At 41.4% G+C, this 27,386-nt stretch overlaps 1 protein-coding gene across 1 annotated transcript in view; it reads right to left on the bottom strand.

The window, feature by feature from the left end:
• negr1 (neuronal growth regulator 1) overlaps positions 1-27,386 on the bottom strand; it is a 177,937-nt gene that overhangs the window by 69,028 nt on the left and 81,523 nt on the right. Inside the window, exons 3-4 of the mRNA XM_017480445.3 lie at positions 21,365-21,490; positions 10,257-10,388 (exon numbers count right to left, since the gene is read on the bottom strand). Coding sequence (XP_017335934.1) covers positions 10,257-10,388; positions 21,365-21,490 — 258 coding nt within the window. The remainder of the gene's footprint in view (positions 1-10,256; positions 10,389-21,364; positions 21,491-27,386) is intronic.

The raw sequence follows: 27,386 nt of genomic DNA, 5'->3' as shown, positions 1-27,386 counted from the left end.
CAAAAGTATGAAATGTCACATCACCAATTACATTTTTTAAAAATCGATTAACGCGACGCGTCCGCTGTACAAGTCCCCGTGAGAGAGAGACCGTTACTATAGAAACGGCGACACGTCAGGGCATTACAAGTGTAATATGAACCTGCACTGTACGGAAAGTTCATCGACACCTTCTGACCAATCGGAATCGATGGATTCGATAAGTCTTTGGTTTGACGTAAATGAAGCGGCACCTTAGAGCTATAACGTCAGAACAAAAGAACATTGAATCTACTGAAAAGATGAAACTAGAAAAGATCAGAAAGATTGAGAATGAACGGCGCAGATATGTTTAGAAGCGAACAGAAAACTAGTCGGACTAATCTTCACGTGCTGTACTTCTTCCATCGGGGTAATTAGGGCTAAAAATAGAGCGAAACTTACAACCGTCCCACATTTTTGAAGCTCAAAGGTTTTATTTATTTATTTATTTATTTCATTTTAACTCCGTTTTCTCTGCAAGCAGATCGCACGGCTGAAAACCATACTGCTGAGTTCTGTGCGTTGTTGCCTCTCGGTTGTGACGCCGTACGTTTACACGGAGTAAAAAAAAAAACAAAACATATTTCAGTCCAAGCCGTACTGAATAATGTCAAAAAGCATTGAGCTTCTGCATAAGACCTGCATAAAGAGCACACTTAATAGAGATTATACAGTATCAAAAAAGAAAAAAAGAAAAAGGATTATATATTTGCGTACAATTCGGTAGTCTTTTAAAAAGAACACAATCCATTTCTACAAATCCAAGACATGAGGGAAATTAATTCCGCATTAAATGCAAATTCATCACTCAAGTTCCCTGATTCAATTATACTGCTATTTTATGGCGTCATCACTTTTGGCAGCACGCGGCAGGCTTAGCTAATGCAAAGCAGCAGTGTGAAAACATTCAAAAAACCCCCTATAATCCGAGTCATTTACGGGCTCCATAACACGAGAGTTCAGATCATTAGCAGGTTCCTGAACTTCTACCAGATGGAGGATCTGGAAATAGCGCAGTCACTGTATAGAGAAAAATAACAAAACAAAGAGTGCCGCTGTGTTTACTGCTCGAGCAGTTTAAAACTCGATCACAAAGGCAACCCTTTTTTTAAACCCTCAGACGCTCGCGTGAACAATATTCCAACGATCACTTAAAGCGGTATACAGTGCGTATGATCTTTTCCTGAAAACGGTGAGAAGTAGTTCTGGTGTGTTTTAATGCTAGAAAGCCACTAGCATCGAAATGCTCGTCTTCTTTAGCGCTAACTGAAATTATTCCCACATAAACACAAGAATTAGAATCACTGATGGAAAGATTAACTACATAAGAAAAGAAAAATTATGATGAGCTGTTTTCTAATTGGCCACATTCAAGATTCCAAAACATACAAACATTCAGCAACTCGTTTCTACAAAAAAAAAAAAAAAAAAAAAAAAAAAAAAAAGTTGAAGCTTTGTTCTATTAAAGAAACTCAGAAACCTGGCTGTAGTGAAACAACTGAAATTTGGTTTAACTGATTAACTGAGAAACCTGTTTCTGTTGCCAAAGTCTGAAACTCAGATCTGTTCAATAATTCTGCGATTTGGTTGACCTGAAAAACTCAGAAACTCTGACCGAAAAACTTCAGATTCGATCGAAAAAGAGACTTGGTTCTGTTGCAAAAATCAGGAATTTGATTCTAATAAAATATTCTGAAATTGAAAAATGTTTTTGATTTAAAAACTGGAACTTTTTTTTTTTTTTCTCAAAAAAATCTTTTTTTGAGAAAAAATTTTTACTTCTGTGGAAGTGAGAAAAAAAGTTCAACTGTATGGAGGGTTCTAATGGAAAACTTTGAAATTGAAAAACTTTCAGTAAAAAAAAAAAAAGTGAAACTTGGTTCTTTTGAAAAAAAAAAAATTATATATATATATATATATATATATATATATATATATATATATATATATATATATATATAATTTTGTTCTGTTGAATATATCTAAAACTTGGTTCTAATGAAAAAATCAGAAACTTGGTTTTAATAATTAAAAAAAAAAAAAAACGTTCACTGTTGGTTCTACTGGAAAACTTTGACATTGGAAATTTTTGCCTGGAAAACATTTTGGAAAATTCTTGAAAAACTCTGAAAAACCTTTGACTTGAAACTTCTGGAATCTTGGCATGAGTGAAAATGTCAGAACTTTAGTTTAACTGGAAAAAAAAAAAAAAAAAAAAAAAACACGAAACTTCCTTCGACTTCAAAGCTCAAACTTGGTTTGATTGGAAAACTCAGAAACTTTGCTCGATTAAAAAAAAAAAATAAAAAAAAAAATTCTAACTAGTTGAATTAATTTCAGATTGATTGAAAAACTCTAAACATGGTTCTACTGGAAAACTCGATCTTGATTTAATATATCAGAAATCTGCTTCGATTAAAAAAAAAAACAACAACAAAAACCTTTTGTTTGTTGAAAACTCAAACTTGGCTCGGCTGAGAATCTTTGAAGACGTTCAGGTTTCTGAGACGTTCTGGGACGCGAGCGTCAAGCTTCCGTAACCTACTGTGTTTATGCAGATAAATGTTCTGTCATGAGTATGACTGAAACGTGCTGATATTAAAAGAAATCCACTGTAAGAGGTAAAATGAGCTTATTAGATGCTTGACAACGACATGGTCCATTACCGCATGGCAAAAGGTCCTTTTCTAATGATTAAACAGAAATTATATTTTAATCTAATTCCCTTTATTTGGTCTTTAAATGTCACTCTGATGGCTACAGTATTTGCAAGTCCATGTTCCCTAACCTTTCATTAGCTTTAGGGCTGCATGTCCACCTGTGTGCAGACACATTCAAAGATTAATTGGTGCGTTCCCTGGCAAAGAAAAGGTTTATTTTGCCATGAAATACTGTTCCACTGAACTTTTTTTTTTTTTAAATGAAAAGACCAATTAATAAGCCACCTCTCCAGCCTGTTCAGACGCAGGTCCGGTGCGAGTTTTTTCTGCACAAATGTAGCAGTGGGCTCATCAGTCCATGACTTATCAGCTTACAAACAGAAAAACGGCTTTACCCGCTGTCTAAAGCTCTTTGTGGCGTCGTGTCCGCCAGCGCCGGCTTTAGCGGCCAAGATTTATTAATTCATTAAGATTTCCATTTACTATTCAAGAATAACATCATGTTCCTCCTCTAATACGGCCAATCCTTATAAATAACCGTCGAGCGGGGAAGGAAACAAAAGGCAGGGCGAGGCGCATAGAGAACGAGCTAGTGAGGGAGAAATGTATTCCGCTGAATGGAAATCATTAAGCGCAGAGCCACAAATCTCTGTAAATATGACAAATTAGCTCCTGCCATATCAAATTGAAGAATAGATTCCATTTCGCACAGTGCAGTAAAGACGGTCAATCAAGACGATCCATTATTTGTCTCTGGGGCCTCATAATGTCAATCCGCCGTAATTATGGGGGTCTTGATGAAAATGAAAATGTATACGAGGCTTTGCGACCGGTTGCTGCGTTTTTTCGACAGCTTCAGTCAACCGGAGTCTTTCGGGACTTTTACTGGCTGATGTTATTTGAAGTAATGCCTTACATTCGTCCACTACATCCACATTATGCACAGCGGGGTGTATTACAGCACTGCAATTAAGAGCCATGAGCCCGACCGTGTGGAAAATCAAGACGTAAATATGCGTCTCATCTCGAACAATCGGCGTGTTCATGAAGAATACTCTTTAAAGTGTAAAAGCAGCTGGCCGATTAGGAGAAAAAACGGAGGTGGTAATCGTTAATAATCGTTAATAAAGGCTCTGGTTACCGATCAGAAGGTCGGGGGTTCGAGTCCCAGCGCTGCCAAGCTGCCACTGTTGGGCCCTTGAGCGAGGCCCTTAACCCTGTCTACTCCCTGAGCTTTGACCCCGCCTTCCTGGCACGTTAGTGTATGCGAAGGAAAGAATTTCACTGTGCCGTAACGTCTATGTGACAAAGAAAGACTCGTTATATTAAGAACCGTCAAGATCCTGAAGCTCGTGGCCAGAAAAGTGTTCCAAAGATCCCCGATTAATTCCATTAACAAACAAACGACCATTTTAATCCATCCAGCGCATTTCTTGTCTAGCCGTGCGAAGCACAAGTGACTCAAGGTTCCCAGCTGCTAAGAAAAATCCCCTGCTCTCTGACAGATCATAGAGAGAGAGAGAGAGTGAGGGGAAAAAAAAAAAAAAAAAGTGTTAATTGGTCTTTTCTGGATTCTGTGAAGGGACTGCAAATGAACGAGTAACTTCACTTCTCTTTAATAGAATGCAGTATGTTTAAGCGAGGGTTAAATAAGTCAGGAATAAAACTTTGGACGGTGAAACGTTATATACGTGACGATTATATCATTTGATGACGCGCAGTCACCGGTGCAGTCCCGAAGTCGATTATCTTCCTGTAACAGCATAACACAGAGTGTTGTATTCCTTCCTTAAAGCACCTTTTCCGACACGTCCCGTACTCCCGTGCTGGGTCTCGGCTTGGCCAGTTTGATCCATCACGTATTAATTTACTCTGGATTTCACCATTGCGGAAGTTAAAGGCAAAATCGTGCGATTTTTCAAAAATGACCGCAGATTTTCCGCACATTCGCGCCTTTAGTACACCAGTCTTTACATGCAGGCAGAAATGCCCTGCGAACGCAGCTGTTTTCATCTCTGCTGTTCTAGCATCTTCTTTATCCATTAGTCTAGCTGGAGAGATCTCAACCGTTCAGCGCCATTTCCGACATCGGGTATTTTCCCGCTGAGGCATTGACACAGTCGATCAGCTAGTCCTTTATCGCGGCCCGGGACGCATCGAGGCGCTTTCGCGTTCACATGACAGATGTGATGTGGCGATACGAGTCCCAGACCACCTCCGAATGTGGTTTGGGTGATCGGATTATAATGCATCTTCGAGGCACATTTGACCCCTGTACTTAGTGTTGACCTTTTCCCATCAGATCACGCAAGACGCATGTTAACGCCAGGTGTGAACGAACCTTACACAAAACCTTACACAAAACCTTACACCATTACATCAGAACAAAACTTATGGGATGTGTATAGGGCACAACTTCCTGTTTCAATCCGCGTCCCACATTAAAAAGAGGGTAAAACTGAAGGAATAACGCAAATTAGAGGGAAAACAGAAAAGCATTGCAAAGAAAAGTGGTACTGAAAAACGATTATCGGAAAACATGCTGTGTTCAATATCCAAATATTTCTGCTGCTATATTATCTTTCTTTTTTTTTTTTTTTTGCTGTTGTTCCCCATCCCCATTAACAACCTTTTTTGCACTCTATAATGGCTTGCTTGCTGACTGTGTCCCCAAATTGAACATTTTCTGTTCATTCCTGATAAATTAGAGTCCCTATTACCCAGTGCGCATTTGTTGCCTATAACAGTGCTTTTCGTCATTTGCAGCCTTGAGTGTGTTTGAAAGGAACCCTGATGTGTTTTTCACCTTTAGATTCTCTGGGCAGGTGAAAACTCAGCAAACACACTCACAGCGTCTGAGCTAGGTAAACCCAGTCCGCTTCGGAGTGAACTCGACTCTGAATCGATTCGTCACAGGAAGTGAATCAAACATGCCGTGTACCAAGCCAAAGGACGGAGCCGTAGCACTGCGGACGTGCCACGTGTTCATACAAAAGTATGAAATATTCTCAGGATGCGATGTGTATACATCGTGTAAACGAGTTATTCATATCGAGGTGATGATTTGGGTTGGTTTGGTAACGGTTTGCTTATTTTTACTTCACTGTAACGGACGTAAGAGTTTAAGCCCTACATACCCGCTCAGACGATGCATTTTTGTTTTTTCAGGGGTTTTTTTTTTCCCCCCCATTTATTTATTTAATTATGTGCAGTGTGAAAGCAAGCCAGTCCGAACAGCAAATGAACGGACTAAAATGTGTGAGGGTCTAAGGAACATTCTGACCAAATTTGACCCAATGGTGGCGCTAGAGCATTTGCAGCACTTGGCCCAAATTTGGTCGGAATGTTCCTTAGACCCTCCCAGATCGGTGTGCCAAATTTCCCATCTTTTTACCAGACGGTTCTATGGGCTGCCGTAGACGGCCTAGCCAGTAGGAGAAGAAGACGAAGATGAAGAAGAACATTACGAAAGAATACATCATGCACTGTACAAATACCTGCTGTGATCTTTTTATAATCCGCTACACTAATCCGAAGCTGGGTGCTTTTACATCTGTTGTATAATTCCATACAGCTAAAAGCTGATCTCCAAACACCTTTATAATTACAGAACACAGAAACATCACAAAGGCTTTTGTAAAAATCTGCTTTCGCTTTCTCGTGGCAGTAGCATGCTTTATACATTATTCCATTAAGCTCCATTAACGCTCGAAGCCTACTCCCGTATTAATGACTCCTCTTATATAATGACGAGAAATCTCTCTTTGCCTGGGAAAAGCACAGATCTTCATCCCGACGGCAGTTATTTACGCCTTTTCGAACATAAATCACATGGATGTACAGTACACATTAATCCAGGACGTCAAGATTCTGACAGGATGACACGGAAATGCATTATGTTAGCTCTAAAAGCTCCCAATCTGCACCGCTACACGGCATCACCTAATCCGTCAGGTTTATATATTTATTTTCCGTGTTGTGAGTAGAGACCGCGTTTGGCACGGGGCACGGATGAAAGCAGGAAGGAGAAGCTAAACATCTGGCGCTCTGTTCGGTAAAAAAACAAATCAAAAGACAAACAGCGCTACGTATCGCGCATCTAAAAGATGTAAACGGTTATGTTTATACGTTTAGAATGGCAAGGCGGGAAGGGTTTTCGCAGGGTTCTCGTGCGGAGTGTGATACATTTCGAGACGGCTCCGGCTAGCCGACAGCTGTGCCGAGATGAGAAATGCGAAGCTTGAGATTTTTAGTAATTAGTTTGTTTGTTAAATGAGCCGGGGCTAGCTATTGTAATAACAGCACATATTCTGTGTCTTTATCAAGTTTAATGCTGAAGCAGGAAAGTGTGTGTAGCGCGACGGTGATGTGCAGGAGAGGGTCGAATAGTTCAGATGAAAATATCAACCACTGTGCATCCATCCATCCTTCCATTTTGTTATATATATATATAGCACTTTTAATTTTAAACTAAACAATATTTTATAGATAAAGGGTTAGAAGTTCAAAACAGAATAGACATTCACTTTACGATCCCCTGTTAATCACAGTGACACTATCCAATCCTGGGCATCTGTGAGCTTATATTATGTAGAGTATGTGGAAGAGGGCAGATAGCCCTGTTCTCCAAAATGCCCTGTAATGCAGCATGAGCGGCAGTTTGAAAAGATGTAGTTGGCTGGCTTCACATTTCTTAGAGGAAACCAGTCTTATCCTTCCCTGGTTGGAAGTTGTCTTACGATAGTGGAGGGCTAACTTAAGAACTATTGTATGAATAGGGACGTTATTCAGGAGCTAAATAAGTTATAGTTATATAAGTTAGGCAAAGTTATGAAAGGGTTCATTAGTTTATTAGCATTCTGTATAGTTTAGCTAGCATATCATATAGCTAGTTTCTTGGTGAACAAGCATCAAGAGTCACACCAAGGTTCTTAACTGTAGCTTTGGGTAAAATCAGCAACCTTGTTGTAGGCAAAATTACCACACAACATCGGTATGTCTGGGTTTTAGTGCAGTCTGGAGACCGCTGAGGACGGTACCGCTTGAAGTACCATGGGAATGGTTTTGGACCTCAGTTCCACATGGACGTTCTCGCTGTGGTTGCTGGGACGACGGTTGCTGCGATGGCTTTGGGACTGCGATTACCACGTGCAGTTTTACACTCAGGTCTCCTTTAGTGAACGGTGGACTAGTTCAACAAACAGACTTCATATAAACACCATAATGAACTTTCCTTTACTCTCACACTCTCCGTCGTTCCCCAGATGAGGACGGGTTCCCTTCTGAGTCCGGTTCCTCTCAAGGTTTCTTCCTCGTATCATCTCAGGGGGTTTTTCCTCACTACGTCTCCACCGTCTCGCCCAATAGAGATAAATCCACACACTTAAAATCTCCATCCTGTGTTTATATGTTTCTGTAAAGCCGCTCTGAGACGACGTCCATCGTTAAAAGCGCTACACAGATCAAACTGAATTGAACTGAATTTTAATCAGCATTTAAGACAAGAATATTTTGATTCATCCATAGCTGTGCTGCTGATTTGGGTCAAACTGATAAGTATAGCTGTTCATCATGGGTATAGAAGTGAAAGCCAACATTACGTTTCGGTTGTAGGTCCAAGGAAGAATAACAGGGGACCTAAAAGAGAACCTTGAAGGACTACAAATGTTTCTTGTTGCTCGATTGAATATTTTCTCCCTGGCGATCCATGACAGAATCAGTCTGAATCGAAACGTCACGTCAACGTTCTCGGCGGCGACTAAAAGTATTGGCACCCTAGACTCATATCGGCTTGCTGATAATTAGCTGCGTCTCGTTTTATTTTGCGTCAAGGTACATTTGGAAAAATCTCACTCGGTATTCGTGTCTGGCATCGTTACATTGGACACCGGACATCTTACATGAACCAAAACCGACACGACCAGTGTACAGAGAGCTCTGAAATTGGGTTTAGTCACGAGCCCTATCAGTGAAAAAGTGCTAGAATTCACTGATCTATTTTCAAGGATATGATATTACTTCATCTACATCTAGGGAATTTTTCAAGGTAAGCATCTTGCTTAAGGGCACAGCTGCAGTGATCAGAGTGAGGAAGAAGCAAAACAATTCTCAATGAAACAAAAGAGCTTAAACCCAACATTAAGGCATATGTTTTCAGCTGGTATATTTGCTTATTGTAATTAACAGCCATAATCTGCAATTAGCCCAGAGGTCAACTCTCCTTTTACCTAAAAAGATGTAATTATTTTTCAAAGCCAAATGAGATTATGTTGCCGTGTATTTAATTACACCGATAACCCTCTAAATGCCAGTCGCATTATCGGCCGTTGTGATAAGTAATTACGCTAATGCATTGTAGCAACATTTAAAACGTAGTTGTGCATCTTCTAAGCTAGTCAACTCAGTGAGCTAACTCTGAAGGAAGAGCTAATTGATAATTACCGACAGTGCTAGAAATCACAGAGTCACGTTTCCCCCAGTACGATCTAATCATAGAGAGGCTGTGATCATTTGCGGAGACTTCCCAGTGGGAAAGCGCTCGTCAGCGAGCACGTGGATGCGGATCGGCAGCGCTGTCTCGTGCTCCCTCGCGCTTTTATTTCAGGACATGGGAAGGTAACACCTCACGTCTAATTCCAGCTCCGGCACCTGTTTTCCCAGCTTATGAATCCTGAAGCGACTTGCTCCGATGGACGAGCGTTGTTCGAAAGCGATAGACTGTTATCATGGACGTGTTCGTTTTTCTTTTCTTTCTTTTTTTTCTTTTTGGCCCTCGACGGGAGCTTTTCTTCATACCGGACTGTTCTAAAGGCAGATATGGACACATGCTGGAAAATCCGAGCCTGTTTGATTGAAGTGAAGAACAAGAAAGGCTCCAATAAAGAGCGTGGCGCTTGGAGATCGGCACCCAGCTGCTGATCTTTTCCACTTTGTTTCTCATTAGAATGTATTGATAGAATTGACTGGGTGGAGCAGGGACATGAGTTATGACTCCAGGCCTGTCACAGCTCGACGTGCTGACATTTCCATGTGCCTGCCTACCCATTTTTCCTCGAGTAAAGGGGAAGTCGTTTGACGAGCCAACGCCACACATACTGATCTGCGAGAGTCCACATTTCTGATTTATGCGCTCTCACTTCCTGTGATTCAGCATATGGCATGGACACAAAGAGATTAACGAAGTCAGTGACCGCGAAAAGAGGAAGAGGAAAAGAAAAACCGCGGCACGTCCGGCCCCCTTCATTCCAGCAGAGCCACATCCTGACTATAAGCGTGATGAGTAAAGTCAGTATAATTCATTAAAACGTGCTGTGCTCATTACTGTCTTTTCAGACTTTTGAGAGACTCATTACCTGCATAATAGAAGAGTCCTTCTAACACTGAGACCATTCCTCACTGGAAATTAATCATCTCAGCTCAGACAAAAAAGGGGATTCTCTCGTTAAATATTAAAAATCTTCCACACAATGAATCCTGTTCTAATTTCCACCCACTCCCTATCCTCAGCAAGATAAAAATAAGCCCACGTTATCGGGCGTGTGCAGCATCGGGACAAAAAGGTGGCGAAATACTTACAGTTGACGGTGACTTTCACAGTCCGGGTGTCGGGAGAAGCGATATCGTTCTCAGCGCCACATTCATAATCTCCTGCCGCATCCCGAGTTATTCCGGTTATGTTCAGGTTTTCTCCGCTCTCGAACTTCCTGGCTATGAATGCAAAGAAAAGGAAACATACGAATTAGCAAACAACTACTAGCCGTTTTCAACGAATCCGTCTAGCGCTTATAGTCTGGGATTCCGACATGACGCTATGTGTATATATATATATATATATCTTCCATTTCATCACCAGTTCAAAAAACTAAACCTGTAGTGTTTCCTCCGAACAACCACGCACCTTTGTTCAAACCACGCTTGCCTTGGACGTTGTCTTTTAAGAAAACAGCAGCAACAACAACAACAACAGAGAGCAAGTCTGAAAAAAAATCTTATACAATGTTACAGTTTTAAGGCTACATGAGTCTTACTGGTTAGGGGGAGGGGACTGAGTAGTTGTGACTGGGTGTGGCTGGGGGTGGAGCTAATATTCAGGCTAGGAACCCAACATTACTTTATACTCGCAAAAAATTTAACGATTTACGTAACTCGGCCGTGTTAAAATCTAACAAAGTTAAGGCTAGGATTAGCGACCAAGTCAGCGTACATACATTTTCTCACAACTTTATTTGTATAAAATCTTCTCATTTTTCCTTCCTGCCATCTGACAGCGCCCCCCTCTGTTCAAACAACCTCATTGATTGCCTTTAAAGGGAAAGAGGCGGGGCTGATCAGCTACCTTTTGAAAGACTGTACAAACTATTTTGTTCAGTTTTCCCCCAAAAGCACGCGCTAATCTGTTGTACCTTTACAAGGCTTCGATAACAATACAACCTTATACTTGCTAACGGTAAACAATTTCCGTGACTCGGTTCGCATTAAAACCGATGAAAGTCCAATCTAGACTTTTTGTACGGGGTAGCGATCTTTATTGAATCTTTAATTTGGATAAAACCGAACCCCCCCCCCCCCCCCACCCCCCTTCGTTTGTTCAAATTGGTATGTTTATATTTCATGGGATCGTCAGGCTTAGAAAGTAACCGTAGCTGCGCTATTTTCTTAACGAATCTTCATTCTCAAAATACGGACTGCAATGAAAACATCGTCCGGTAAAACGTAAGCCTCACTGGTCGTGTTTTAACCAATAAAAAGCTGGGCGTGGCAGTGGGAGGGGCTAATTTCAACCTGAAATGAGGACATGCATCGGTAGTGAAATGCACCGATTGTTTTCCGCTGTTTTTTTTCTTTTCTACGACATCTTTAAAACGACGTCGTTACAAAATATAGCGAAAGAAAAGCCGCAAAATCTACTCATATCCTCCTTTTACAGACACGTACTCCGAATCCGTAAGCCGCAAGGGATAAAAAAAAAAAAAAAGCGAACGGCTAGAACAGAGATAAGGAAGATGGAGGATGGAGAGAAAAGAGGATAGAAGAGGTATGGTTTGTCCTATTGTCCCGGCATCGTGGTGAAACGTATAACCGGGGTGTCGTACTGAGCTGAACACAATAGTCGGGCTGTCGAAAACTTTTACCTCCGTTGATATTAAGCAGCGCTGACAAACCTCCCGAGAGGAAGAGGCGCACTTCGTGCTGAATAACAGGTATGACAACGCGATGAAAAAAAAAAACGTACTCTCCGAGCCGTGCGATTTGCATACGCGTCTGTGTCGACGCGCCAAAACAACCACGTCTTATATAGAGGCAAACCGAACACCACAATTTCGCAAACTTCAGGGCTATTAAGGACGTGGCTGAGATGCTCATCTCGGGTGACAAGGTGCTATTTGACTTCCGTCGCTCTGCAAATGAGTCGAGCCGGGGATAATTCACCTCCGGAATGCGTTCGGGCAGACGCGTCTCGACGTGCGGCATCGTTCCCGGCGTACAGGACTCGCCGTATACGCCGTTATTCCAGACGACCGACACGAAATCCGAATTATATCATCATATTCTGGACAAAATTAACATACCGCATCAAAAGTTATCCATAATTCTAAGGCTGGATAATTATTCTCAATAATAATCCATCGTGATTATTGTAAATAAATAAATAAATAAATAAATAAATAAATAAATAAATAAAACGCGATTGTAGTGCTACATTATTTGAACAGAGATCAAATTAACATTCAAATGCATTCTACTACTCTGTGTAGAAACATTACATCACAGTGTTACTGAATTCTGGATTCCGATTGGTCCGAAGGTGTTGATTGATTTCCTAGCGCGGGTTTATGTGAATGTGCTCGTTCTGACACGTTGACGCGTCTATGGTAAGTTCAAGCTCATAAAAAACGTCTGCAATCGTTGATATGAGGTGTTTATTTGTTTGTGGGAGGAGTCTCCAGTGTCGGAGGTGAAGATGTACCTTTTAGGAGTTTTTACGCGTTGGAGTTTCGTTTTTATGGGCGTTTTGTTTCCGTTTGTTTTTTTTCAAGAAGAGGAAAAATGAAAACGGAGGCCGGTGAGGGAACTGCTATAACGCAAGTCGGATTAGGAACTTGTTTCACACACGTTCCACACCATTACACCGAATCCCCTTCTTTTGTTCAAACTGGTATGTTGTTATTTCATGGGATCATCTCTAGCGGTGCCATTCTCCCAACGAAACATCATTCTCGGAATACGAACCGCGACGAAAACGCCGTCCAGCCTTCCTCTCCAACCCTTTCCGTTCAAACAACCTCGTGACCCTCACTGGTTGCGTTTTAACCGATGAAAAGCCGGGCGTGGCTGTGGGAGGGGCTAATTTCAACCTGAACCTCGGAAATGCACTGGTAGTGAAATGCGTCGATTGTTTCCCACTGTTTTTTCTTTCTTTCTTTCTTTCTACGACATCTGCGAAATGATGTCATTATCACATTATTACACATTATTGCAGCCGCGAAAGAAAAGAGAAAAATGTGCTAATTCTTTCAAATAATGCAGATTAGCTTCCTAGACAACAAATTGTTTTTTTGTTTGGTTTTTTTTCACGCATCTATTTATATCCTCCTTTTACAGACATGCACTCCGACTCAGCAAAAGCTGCAAGGAATAAAAAAAAAATAAAAAATAGGAGGATAGGAGGATAGCGGAGGGAGAGAAAAGAGGATAGAAAAGGTATGGTTTGCCCGATTCATGTATAAACGTTACACTGATAGTAACTATAAATGGATAAAAAATAAAAGCGCGATATATTGGTCTTTAATGAATAAAAATCGCAACGGCTGTCGTATAAGACACTTGCTTTTACAGGAAAGTGTTCAACTTCTGGGTGGTGAGAGTAAATCCGATTCATCGCACCTCCCCCCTCCTCCTCCTCCTCCCCTTCCTCCCCTTCCTCCTCCCTCCTTTCAACATCAGTGTCGGCAACTTGTCAATAATTTCTACTTTCCAATTAAACAGTCCTCTTGGCCGTCTCCAACGCAGCCCCCGTGTCTTTTGTTCTAGTGACAGCATTGACTTCCAGCCTGCACCGTTTAACTCGACCAGGAGGATCTTTATCCCTGATCAACCGAGTGGATCATTTCTTTACAGAGATTTCACACCGCACCGTCACTTATCATACTCGTTATAACAAAGGTCAGAATTAGCGCAGACTCCCGACACGTCTAATTAAACGTCCGCGTTCGGACGTTTTTCTGGCGTACACGTAACACGAAACGCCTCGGACGCGGTTCTCCAAGCCGGTTCTATCGCACGCGCGTTATCGTAAACGATCTCAAGTGCACTCTGAACCGCGCGAGGGAAACGGAATGTGCGGAGAATTACGCGGGAAAAAGCTGCCCGAGCAAATTAGGCAAATCAGAGGAGGTTAATCTGCGATCCCACATTGCTCCGTGTTAAGCGCAGTCACAGTAAGCAATTTCTCACATTGTGTCGAGAGCACGCGGCACGCTTCCTTCGGGTCTGCCCGCTGCTGATAGGACGAGTGCGGCTGGAGAATACATTACAGAGCGAGGCGACGGCGCTCGCTCCATTTCCACAGTTAACCCCTGAGAGAATACAGCAGCAATGAACTAAGGTGTGTGAGTGCTCCCTGTGGGTATTCATCGAGCTGTCAGCCATGAATTATCCCACACATCCCCCCCCCCCCACTGCGCAACTGACACAAACACACACACACACACACACCGATTTGTTTTCGCTTAATACCGTCTCTCCCACTAAGCCTGCTAACTTTCCTGTTTGGCTTTGCACTTTACAGATTAACCGTCGACTGTGCCTCTGTGAGAGAAGGCCCTGAGTTTCTGATTGAAACGTGTGTGTTTGTGAAATCACGCGCAAACCGATAAATAAATAAATAAATAAATAAATAAAAATGTTTAAAAATATATATATATATATATATATATGCAATTTGGGGTGTTTAGCCTAACAAATAAAAAGCCATTAAACGTTAGCTTTGAATTGTCGTATATTATTAGGATGCTAAAAATGCTAATTACGTGTTAGCATGTTCGCCTCACACCTCTAGGGTTAGCGGTTCGATTCTCCCCGTGCTGCGGGGGTTTCCTCCGGGTACTCCGGTTTCCTCCCCCAGTCCAAAGACGGATCGGCGTGTCCAAAGTGTCCGGGTGTGTGAGTGTGTGTGTGATTGTGCCCTGTGATGGATCGGCGCCCCGTCCAGGGTGTACCCGCCTCGTCCCCGATGCTCCTGGGATAGGCTCCAGGTTCCCCGTGACCCTGTAGGATAAGCGCTATAGAAGATGGATGGATGTATGTCACAGACAAGAGAGCAAAACTGGATGTGTGGGAGGGGCATACACTCTCTCTCCCCTGTCAATCACAGAGACTTTAGCCAGTCGTGTATGTGTTTTAAAAAAAAAAGACGCGCTCGGCTAGTATATCTGCACCTCTAGATTCTACCGACAGAAGATCTTTTTTTTTTCTTCGCGTCTCACGTATCCTACGTTCGCATTTTGCGTTCGGATCGTATCGTGAACGGCTCCGACACGTCCGATCAGAGACTTCAGAGAACTCGTCGTGGCTACCGAGAACACGCGTGAAAATCCGATTTAAATATTAGGCAGCGTTTTGCATGAAGGCTCCATTAAGTTACATTATTTACTGGATAAGATGTGTGTTTTCATGCCTGCCCAGGAGCAACATCATTAATTCTGCATCCAGCTTCATCCCTTTCACCATTAATAAATGACTCCATCTTGGAAAAGCGCTGCCAGTGTTTATTCTGGGTTCCTACTTCGTTTCCCGGTATCGTTTTAGTTCTTCTCACAGGAGAATGATCTGCCTGCACTGGGCGAGGAATGAATTCAGACTGAGATGGATCGCTGTTAGGGAGTGTCTATAAAATGACTGACAGGAGGACCATGCAAACACAAAATAAGCATTCAACAAGCATTAAAACGCCGCCGCCTCCCAGCCGAATTCGACTAGTAAGACATAAAAGAAATAATTTATTTAAATCAACCTTTAATCTACTAAAAAAATAAACCACAGCGTGTTCCTAAACGTTCCCCAACGTTCTCCGGTCCCCCGGTGCTGAAACTTGCTTCAACACAAACATGTTCGTCAGGGTGTTTGTTCACTGCTTCACTTCCCGATGGGACGAACACCGGTTTATTATTCGGCTTATTTGTTTTATTACTTAAAAACGTTACTCACGTTGTTGTAGTTAATGACGGCGCATTAATGCTGACGTTAATGGCTTGTTCGTGGTGTTAACGATAATGAGTGCTTATTAATCACGTAAACATTACAGCAGAGGGAAATTCTTTTCTTCATACCCCAGCATGTCAGGAAGTTGGGATTCAGAGCGCAGGGTCAGATATGATACAGCGCCCCCTGGAGCCGAGAGGGGTAAAGGCCTTGCTCAAGGGCCCAACAGTGGCAGCTTGGCAGTGCTGGGGTTTGAACCCCCGACCTTCCGATCAGTAACCCAGAGTGTTAACCGCTAAACCCCGACTTAACCGCTAAACCCCACTATGTGTTCAATAACATCAGCTAAAAGAACCTTAATGTGAAGAGTTCATTTTCATACAACGTCAATTTCGCGGTTATTCTTCGTAATTGTCCCACAGCCCTGCCAATACCTGTGCACACAAATCGGTGTATGAGAACTTTATTTATTTATTTTATTTTGGGATGTATCGTGTTGTACTTTCCAGTATGTATGCACTATCCTGTGTATTTATTACTGTGTACTACGCTTGTGTACTCATCCGAGTCATCTGGTTGTGTATTTGCACGTCGTGTAGTCCCGTGTATCGTGATGCTAGATCACGTTTTGTGTATCCTGGTCAACATATACGTTATAGAGGAGGACGACGACGCCGGGTCGGGATAATCGGGCGTGACGGGGCTTAAACGAGGCAGTCGCTCGAATCGAACCCGAAGCACTTCGGTCCGCGTTTTCCAGAAAGATCACGGTTCCGTGTTCTCCGAGGCTTTAAATCACAAGAGGAGAGGCTTGGAGGGAGCGTTACCGGTCAGGAAGTGCAGGCTGTGACTAACCTTTCACGTGAACCATCACGAAACCTCGCTGGTGGAAAAAGTGCTTTGAATTTATTAAAAAGAGCACTTGTTCTCGTTTTGAAATGTATTTCGCTTTTTAGGGGGGGGGCGGGAGGTCACGCTGGTCCTGAAGTGATGGCTTTTTCATGTTTACGATGATGGAGGAGAAAAAGATGTCAGTCTTTTAGAGGGTGATTTCATCTAGATAGAATTCAAGGAGGGGGAGGAGGGAAGAGGTGGGGGAGAGCCACTGAAATACTTAGATATGGTTATTGGGGTGGTGAAATATAAATTGGAATTTTTTTTTTACACCCCCCCCCCTTGCTGTATAATCAACATTCAGTTCAGTTCAGTAAAGAGAGCGATATGAGGCGAGGGTATAAAAACGTCGACGTCGGTCTCTGGACGTTTATTACACGCACCACGCCATTTTAAATAACGTCACTCTTTGTGATCTTCTCCGGCGGGTTTATAAACGAGCTAAAGTATCGGATTGAAGCCCGGGTAAAGCCTAAATCTTTAGTAAACAGCACCTGTGTCGAGTCCGTGACCCGCAGGAATCACCACGGTCCAATTCCCAGACACGTTCCCGGACCTCCACGATAGGCAATTTCACATGCTGTTTGTTTTGGGCTTGTTTCAAGCGTCTGCTTTTCAACAAGTGATATTTATGCTCAATTGGATTGAAATCAACTTGACCAGTGTAAGAGTGGCCACTTTCTCCCCTGATGAACTCTTTAGCTGCGTTGGCAGAGTGTTTCTGGTCATTTTATTGCAGCATGAGAAACCCGGGCGAGTCTGGGGAGTGTTTTGCCGGGAACAGATTTGTGGCTTTTTGTTACCGTTGTCGTCGTCGTCGTCGTCGTGGTGACACCGACGTGTCGTTTCTGATTCTTTCTTTTGGTACACTCGTTATTTATGCTACTAAAGGGGATACGATCTCATGCGGTAATTTGCAGTGCGGTGAACTATAAACCCAGCAATAGTAAAAAATAATTGGGTCTTTGAAGCACCGCGATTCTCTTCAATGATCCTGTATTGATGCACAAAACATCATTATCAGACATTTACACAGGCTCTTGCATTATTATGCATTGAATTACAAACACCGTGGGTTAGCACCGTCGGATTCCGTTCTATTGCTTTCCAGTTTTAATTACTGAAAAGATTTAACATAACGTGCGTTCGAATAATGACGAGGCAGGCGTTTTTATACGTCCGCAGGAAGAGCGGCACACTGTTATGACACGTTATGACAATATTATGACACTTTGACACACTATTGTATTTCTACAGTACGTTACACTATGGTCTCACATCGACGACGTTCACACGGACGGCAGCAATCTGGCTCTCGAGCTTATTCTGAATAAGACGTGTAATATTCCGATTAAGGTGTTTACGTGAGTCGCTTTTAGAAGATTCCTTTCATGTTCACGTTTTACGTGTTATAGACGTAGACGGAGTCACGTCACACGTCGTTACACGTCCGACGTTCCCTGCAGGATTCCGCGTATCGACGTACAGTCGGTCTTCGTTATGGGACCGTATACAGTTTTGGGTGTTTTTATTTTTTATTTTATGAACGCGTCGTAATAGACGACCGCTTGACGCCGTGGGCTGCGTCCCAAACCGCGTACTTACCGTCTATATAGTAGCCAGAACGCACGTATTTCTCCGACTATATAGCGGGTAAGTACGCGGTTCGGGACGCGGCCGTGCTCTCTCGTTCGCCGTCAAACGGTCGAGCGCTGCCGTGTGTGTACGTGTCCTGTCGCACGATGCGGTGAAAACTCTCACACGGCGTTAATAGCGTGATTAAGGTGTGTGCACGTCTGTAACGCGACTAAAACGGGAATACTCCACACGCCTTAATTCCATCTGTGTTTACTTCGAGTGTGACTTTAATGGGATTAAGGTCATCGATAATCTCCGTCTACATGCCGGTTTCTTAATCAGAGTATCGTCTTAATCGGGTCCATATCGGATTAACGTACCGACCGACACACCACACTTTCACTATGACACGTTATGGAATCACTATGAGCAGGAGATTCGACCGACACCTGATACGAGTATCGATGCATGGCTGGTTTTGATCCTTGTTTGTTTGTATTCATCATGTTTTATTGTGTAACCAAGTCTGACTCAGAAAGCAACGTGAGGAGTGTGCGGTACATCAAATATTTCATCCCAGAGTGAGAAAATATAACGCAATAAGATATAGGTTCATCCTGTAAGCGTTCTAATAGTGCTGTTTAATAAACGTCATTACATTCTCTGAACTTAACATAAAGAGCGAAAGTGCTGCCCCAAAAAAACAAACAAAAAACAAACAAACAAACAAAAAGCCTTAAATCATCTTTAATCATTAAACAATTTAGATTTCTGGAGTACCCGAGCTTCCTCTGTACCACCTTCATCGTGGATGAATCGTTTTCGCGGGACAATACGTCAACTTTTCATTGTGATCATTTTCTTCGTATTTTTTTTTTTCTTTCTTTTTTTTAATTCACACTTAATCTGAGCGTGCACTCAGCATGTGTACGGCAAAAGAACCCTGCTTTCACTAAACGCGGCTTTCGTGACTCACCGAATCATAAAGAGAGGAATTCAATAGCAGAAAGGTGCTAGAGGAGGAATATGACAGGCACAAGATAAGTGAAGCCTTCAATTATCAGATAAGTGCAACATGCATCTTCATAAAATCCAGGAACGTTCGAAATTGCTGCTGTGCCAGACGATTTGCACACGGGTCTGCTAAAGTGCATACGTCTTTTCAACGGCTGAACGAGACAGAAGCGTCGAGATGAGCTTAATGCACTCTAGGGGCTTTTAATATCTTTATTTATTTATTTATTTATTTTATATATTTGTCGCAACACAGCAGTATGTACGCGTCATATTTTGAGCATGCGACATTCTCAAATAAACGATAATAGGACATTTCGGGAGACAGAGATGAAAAAGTCTACGGTGTAAATCGGCACCGATTAATTGGCATCGGAAGGTTATAATTTAGATTTTACTATGATTGTGGTCACGCCCCCCCCCCCCCCGCCCGACGATTCCTAGCTATTCTTAGCTAACTAACTAGCCTAGCGTGCTTTCTAGAGTAGATGTGCTATTATCAGGAATAAAGAAAGGTGTAACTCTTTGGGTTGTTGGTAAGAGATGTAGTTGGTATGTAGCATTTAGAGCTATTACGAGATAATCTGGCTGATGGAATCTATGTGAAGCCTTTGGTAGAATGCCTAACTTCCATATGTTGTATTTCAGTCGCAAGTTCCTGGAATTCCCATCGGGGATTAATAAAGTCCGCCCATTCATTCGCCCCGTCGAATTTTCGTTGGCTTTTACTTTTTTCTTAGGATGTAGTTCGTTTGCTAATTTGTTGTTTCTCGTGGTTCCGAGTTGATTATTCAAATTTCGTAATCATATTTTACAAAAGTCGCGTACAAATATTCTGTAAAAAAAAGAAAGAAAAGAAATGTGGGATTCAACGGCAATGAGACAGACAGACAGACAGACAGACAGACAGACAGACAGACTTTTGTTGTATTTTGTTGATCCCCAAGGGGAATCGTATTTGCTCACTAACAAGACTCGTTTCCTTCACGGTCACTTTGTCCTCCATGTTAGTTTTTCTCGCTTCAAACTTAAACCGAAGGTCAGAAAAAAAGCGCTCAAGGTCACTCGGCGCTTTTCTGAAAAGTACATTTTTTTAAAAAACTTTCGGAAGTTCTGCCGTAGCAGAAGATAAACTGGCGATGGCAGAGCTTTTTTAAAAAATTTATTTTTTTAAATAAATCTGCTGGAGGTTGGTAAAATAAACGGTGAACCCAGCCGTACGTTGGTTTTGACGATGAGCCGAATTATAAGCTCGGAGTATAACGGAACACGGCCTGCTGCAAAGTTTCAAAAGGAATTTTTATGGAATATTATGCGAGGATCTTCGTCCGCATCTGAACTGGAAATGAAAATGAACTAGAAATGAAAAAAACACATCGCACGTCACGATTGTTTGGGTGACGAGACCCTGGAGTTTAAGAAGTCAGTTAATGTTCATATCAGTCATCAACCATGGCATTATTACTGGTGTCAGGTTTTTAGAATCTTCTGGGATTTTCACACCCGACAGTCTTACAAAGAGCGGTGCGAAAAACCAAAAAACACCCAGTGAGCGGAGGTCCTGCCAGCAGAAGGACTGGTTTGGGCTGACAGGAAGGCTACAGTAACTCAAATACCCACTCTGTACAAGCGTGGTGAGCGGAAACGCATCTCAGAACGCACAACAAACGCGTCAAACCCAACAGCAGAAGATCACACCAGGATCCATTCCTGTCAGCCAAGAACAGGAACCTTCGGACACGGGTCCTTCTCATCTTCAGCTGTCACTGAGATCACATGTCTCCTCGTTCTGACGTTTGATGTGAACATTACCTGAAGCTCTTGACATGCGTCTGCATGAGTTTATGACTCGTTCTTGCTGCTACACGATCGGCTGACTGAATAATCGCACGAAATGTGCGGCCGGTCCTGTCGCGCAAGTCGGATAACGCCTGTATAGTCCGGCCTACGTGCTACCTCGGAGATATACGGATAACCGACACGGCCGTCGAGCTCACCTGATGGGCTGATGTGTCTCCAGGTGATCTTCGGCTCTGGTTTCCCGCTGGCTAAACAGAAGAGTGAAATGTCGCCGCCTTCGTTTACCGTGATGTCCGATGAGATGTCGTATATTTTGGGAGGAACTGAAACAAAAAAGTAGAAATTTGCAGATTTACAAAGATGTGTCATAAAATACTGGATGAATTAGGCATCGTTTCAGTATTCCGCATTTATTAAGCTAGCGTGATGCGTTAATAGGCTAGTGAAACGATGCGTCGACGACGGATTCATTTCCAACGACGAGGAAATCACATACTACTAACATCCTGGGGGGTAGAGAGAGACGCCTCACTCTCCTGCAGGGTCGAAACGTTTAAACGGCTAATGTTTCGCTAACTGTCAGCATGTAATTTACATTAGGTTAGGGTTAAGGTTAGGGGTTTATGGTTAGGGATTAGGGGTTAGGATTTGGGGTTATGTCTAAGGTTAGGGTTAAGGTTAGGGGTTTATGGTTAGGGGTTAGGGGTGAGCTTTAAGATTAGGGGTTTATGGTTAGGGGTTTATGGTTAGGGGTTAGGGGTTAGGATTAAGGTAAGGGTTTATGGTTAGGGGTTAAGTCTAAGGTTAGGGGTTTATGGTTAGGGGTTAAGTCTAAGGTTAGGGGTTTAAGGTTGGGGTTAAGTCTAAGGTTAGGGGTTTATGGTTAGGGGTTAGGATTAAGGTCAGGGTTTATGGTTAGGGGTTAGGGTTAAGGTCAGGGTTTATGGTTAGGGGTTAGGGTTAAGGTTAGAGGTTTATGGTTAGGGGTTAAGTCTAAGGTTAGGGGTTTATGGTTAGGGGTTAGGGTTAAGGTTAGGGGTTTATGGTTAGGGGTTAGGATTAAGGTTAGGGGTTTATGGTTAGGGGTTTATGGTTAGGGGTTAAGTCTAAGGTTAGGGGTTTATGGTTAGGGGTTAGGGTTAAGGTTAGGGGTTTATGGTTAGGGGTTAAGTCTAAGGTTAGGGGTTTAAGGTTGGGGTTAAGTCTAAGGTTAGGGGTTTATGGTTAGGGGTTAGGGTTAAGGTTAGGGGTTTATGGTTAGGGGTTAGGGGTTTATGGTTAGGGTTGGGGTTAGGGTTAGGGGTTTATGGTTAGGGGTTTATGGTTAGGGGTTAGGGGTTTATGGTTAGGGGTTTATGGTTAGGGGTTAGGGTTAAGGTTAGGGGTTTATGGTTAGGGGTTAGGGTTAAGGTTAGGGGTTTATGGTTAGGGGTTAGGGTTAAGGTTAGGGGTTTATGGTTAGGGGTTAGGGTTAAGGTTAGGGGTTTATGGTTAGGGGTTATTGTTAAGGTTAGGGGTTTATGGTTAGGGGTTAGGATTAAGGTTAGGGGTTTATGGTTAGGGGTTAGGATTAAGGTTAGGGGTTTATGGTTAGGGGTTAGGGTTATGGTTAGGGGTTTATGGTTAGGGGTTAAGTCTAAGGTTAGGGGTTTATGGTTAGGGGTTTATGGTTAGGGGTTAGGATTAAGGTTAGGGGTTTATGGTTAGGGGTTTATGGTTAGGGGTTTATGGTTAGGGGTTAGGATTAAGGTTAGGGGTTTATGGTTAGGGTTTATGGTTAGGGGTTAGGATTAAGGTTAGGGGTTTATGGTTAGGGGTTTATGGTTAGGGGTTTATGGTTAGGGGTTAGGATTAAGGTTAGGGGTTTATGGTTAGGGTTTATGGTTAGGGGTTAGGATTAAGGTTAGGGGTTTATGGTTAGGGTTTATGGTTAGGGGTTTATGGTTAGGGGTTAGGATTAAGGTTAGGGGTTTATGGTTAGGGGTTTATGGTTAGGGGTTAGGGTTAAGGTTAGGGGTTTATGGTTAGGGGTTTATGGTTAGGGGTTTATGGTTAGGGGTTTATGGTTAGGGGTTAGGATTAAGGTTAGGGGTTTATGGTTAGGGGTTTATGGTTAGGGGTTTATGGTTAGGGGTTAGTTTTAGGGGTTAGGGGTTTATGGTTAGGGGTTTATGGTTAGGGGTTTATGGTTAGGGGTTTATGGTTAGGGGTTAGGATTAAGGTTAGGGGTTTATGGTTAGGGGTTTATGGTTAGGGGTTTATGGTTAGGGGTTAGTTTTAGGGGTTAGGGGTTTATGGTTAGGGGTTAGGATTAAGGTTAGGGGTTTATGGTTAGGGGTTAGTTTTAGGGGTTAGGGGTTTATGGTTAGGGGTTAGGATTAAGGTTAGGGGTTTATGGTTAGGGGTTTATGGTTAGGGGTTAGGATTAAGGTTAGGGGTTTATGGTTAGGGCAATTTGCTTACAAATTTCACATTATATTAAAGAGCAATTTGTCATTTTCTTCAATTTAAAGTTACATTTAATGTTGCGGAAAGTCAGTGAAACAAGTTAGTTCCTGTTCTCACTCGTGTCACGGCGGTTATAAACAGTCGTTCCCTCACCAGCATCTCTTTCACTCTCTCTTGCAGCGTGTGATGTTAAGGAGAAATTACTATGGGCTGGCAGTGGAATAAATGCTAACACCTTTTGACCAATCAGGATCCAGAATTCAACAGTGCTGTGGTAGAAAGCATGCAATAACTGCCTGTCATTGTTCAAAATCACATCATAAACAAAAGCAATTTGATGAGAGGAATGAATAATCGCTGCCTTTGCTTAAAGAAAGGACCGTCGGGGTTCTGTACGGTCCTTTTCAACAAAATACTCACACTGATATTATTGTATTTATTCCCTTCGCGGATTAGGATCGTCTCGGACCGGGTTTTTATTATTTTAGAATAAGTGTGATGAACACGGCTAAATCAGACAAATCTAGCGGTCTGTTATAAGTTGTGTTGTAGGCCTGTCTCTGCAGAAATGTTTAACAGCAGCTTACTGGAAGAGCGGGGAAATACGCGTAATATTTCTCGTCACTTGTCTGTGAGAATCATGAATATATAATGAATATATAATGCTCTCGAACAGATAGATAGTGTAGCATCCTGAGGCCCAAACAAGTACAAGAAATCTGTTATTCCCCAAGCAACTGAGCCGGCTGTTTGAAAATTGAGAGTGGTTTTGAGTGGTACAAACAAGTCTAATATCATTTATGATCAATCTGAAATAACCCGCGATGACGTCATCGAAGGTCTCGGCTATCTAACAGTTTCCTGCTGGTGTTAACAGTGAAGATTATAAACCTTTATAAACGTGAATTACGAAATTGCTGGCGGTGGGTGGTGGTGTATTATGAGTTGTATTATTATCGCTGTTGTTGTTGTGGATGGTGACAGATTTATTATTAGTTGTATTATTATTAATGTTGTTGTTGGGGATGGTTTTATTAATATTTGTTTTGTTGTTGGTGGTGGAATTAATAATAGCTTTATTATTAGATGTGTTAATGTTGTTGTTTAAGGTGGGCGTGGTTATTATTAATAGATGTATTATTAGATGTGTTAATGTTGTTGTTTAAGGTGGGAGTGGTTATTATTAATAGATGTATTATTAGATGTGTTAATGTTGTTGTTTAAGGTGGGAGTGGTTATTATTAATAGATGTATTATTAGATGTGTTAATGTTGTTTAAGGTGGGAGTGGTTATTATTAATAGATGTATTATTAGATGTGTTAATGTTGTTTAAGGTGGGAGTGGTTATTATTAATAGATGTATTATTAGATGTGTTAATGTTGTTGTTTAAGGTGGGAGTGGTTATTATTAATAGATAATTATTAGATGTGTTAATGTTGTTTAAGGTGGGAGTGGTTATTATTAATAGATGTATTATTAGATGTGTTAATGTTATTGTTTAATGTGGGAGTGGTTATTATTAATAGATGTATTATTAGATGTGTTAATGTTATTGTTTAAGGTGGGCGTGGTTATTATTAATAGATGTATTATTAGATGTGTTAATGTTGTTGTTTAAGGTGGGAGTGGTTATTATTAATAGATGTATTATTAGATGTGTTAATGTTTTTGTTTAAGGTGGGAGTGGTTATTATTAATAGATGTATTATTAGATGTGTTAATGTTATTGTTTAAGGTGGGAGTGGTTATTATTAATAGATGTATTATTAGATGTGTTAATGTTATTGTTTAAGGTGGGAGTGGTTATTATTAATAGCTGTATTATTAGATGTGTTAATGTTGTTGTTTAAGGTGGGAGTGGTTATTATTAATAGCTGTATTATTAGATTTGTTGTTGCTGTTGTTGGTGGTGGTAGTGATGGGGGTGGGGGTATGATTAATAGTTTTTTTATGTTTATTGTTGTTGTAGATGGTAATAGATTTATTATTATTATAATTATTATTATTATTTGTTGTTGTGATGGTGGGAATTCTTAATATCTTTATTATTAGATGTTTTAATTTTGTTGTTGTTTAAGGTGGGAGTGGTTATTATTAATAGATGTATTATTTGGTTTTGTTGCTGCTGTTGGTGGTGGTAGTGTGATGGGGTGGGGTATTATTAATAGTTTTATTATTTGATGTTTAATTTTTGTTCTTGTGGATGGTAATAGATTTATTATTATTATTATTATTATTATTATTATTATTATTTGGTGGTGGTGGTGGGGGTGATGGTAGTTATTATTAATCATTTTATTATTATATAATGTTTTGTTGTTTTTGGTGGTGGTTAGGTTATTAATAGTTTTATTATTTGATGTTTAATTATTGTTGTTGTGGATGGTGATAGATTTATCTTCATTTGTTGTTTTTGGGGGGTGGTGGTAGTTGTTATTATTAATAGTTTTATTTTTATTTGGTTTGTTGTTGTTGGTTATTACATTTTTTATTATTAGTTGCATTGCTGTTTTTGTTGTTGTATTATTATTATTATTATTATTATTATTATTATGATGATGATGATGATGACGATGATGATGCAATAGAGCTGGGAATTTTCGAGAAATCTGACAATAAACCCTGATCACATTACGGTATCAGCCTGAACACACGTCCTGCAGTCATTAATGCAGATCGTGACTGTAAAATCTCAGCTACAATCTGGCTAGTGTTTCTCCTCAGCTCTCCTCCTCCACCCTCCTGCTTTCCTCCTTCAGATGTCTACGACGTCAAAGAAAACTCTCGTCTCCTGATCTCTCTCCAACATCCAGCAGGCTGTAAACTGTCAGAAGAGAGCAAAATCAACAAATCCCTTCACCGTGCTCACTGTGGCTTGAAATGAATCCAGTTTAGCTGAGCTTGTCTTATCCCAATCCACCATTCTGAACAGCATGCACGCACCGGGTCAAGTGCACACGCCACGCTCGCAACACTTATTTCTGCCGCTTCTCCGTGGACAGAGCGTGTGTGTCTTGCTCCTTCATCTCAGGGACATTTTGCTTCACCACAATTTATACATATACATATACGGTTTCATTTTATCCCATCATATGCAAGCTCTCAATAAAGGTGTATAGAGACATTACGAAGAAAATGACGCTCGGAAGGTGGTATCAGAGATCGCTGTTGCCTCGGGTGAATGTACATAGCTAGAACAGCCCGTTTTGCTGATCTGATCCGAGAGTCAGCGTCCGAGGCCGAGCGCACGACGTGTAAATCGTGCTGATTAGAGTGCTGTTTCACTTGTCTTTAACTAGCTAGCTTTAACACACGTCTACTACGGTTTCTAATCCCGATTATAGAAAAATAATGGTCCACGCCCACAAACGACGCCAACGACTTGTCATCTGCTAGTGTGAAAGTACGTTAAGGCGAACCTGTTTTACCTCAACCTTAGGAATTTTTCTAGATTTTATTTTTACCTTGTTAAATGGACTTTTCATGATTAGGTGTAGTCCATTTAATCCATGTGCTGTTCCAGTTAGTACATTAGTAATTATAACTTAGTTCATTTCATCAGGATTCATTATCAGTACATGCCTTTGTCCTTATTAGGTAATACTACTATGAATAATAATAATAATATTAATAATATTATTATTAATAATGATAATAATAATAAGAGAAAGAAGAGGAAGAAGACCACTACTACTTCTAATACTACTATTACTACTACTACTTCTACTAATATTACTACTTCTAATACAACGGCTACTATTTCTAAACA

Source organism: Ictalurus punctatus, chromosome 11 (assembly GCF_001660625.3).
Source record: "Ictalurus punctatus breed USDA103 chromosome 11, Coco_2.0, whole genome shotgun sequence".
NCBI classification, from domain to species: Eukaryota; Metazoa; Chordata; class Actinopteri; order Siluriformes; family Ictaluridae; genus Ictalurus; species Ictalurus punctatus.
The sequence above is the reverse complement of the archived record's forward strand: the minus strand, read 5'-3'. Positions and strand labels throughout refer to the sequence as shown.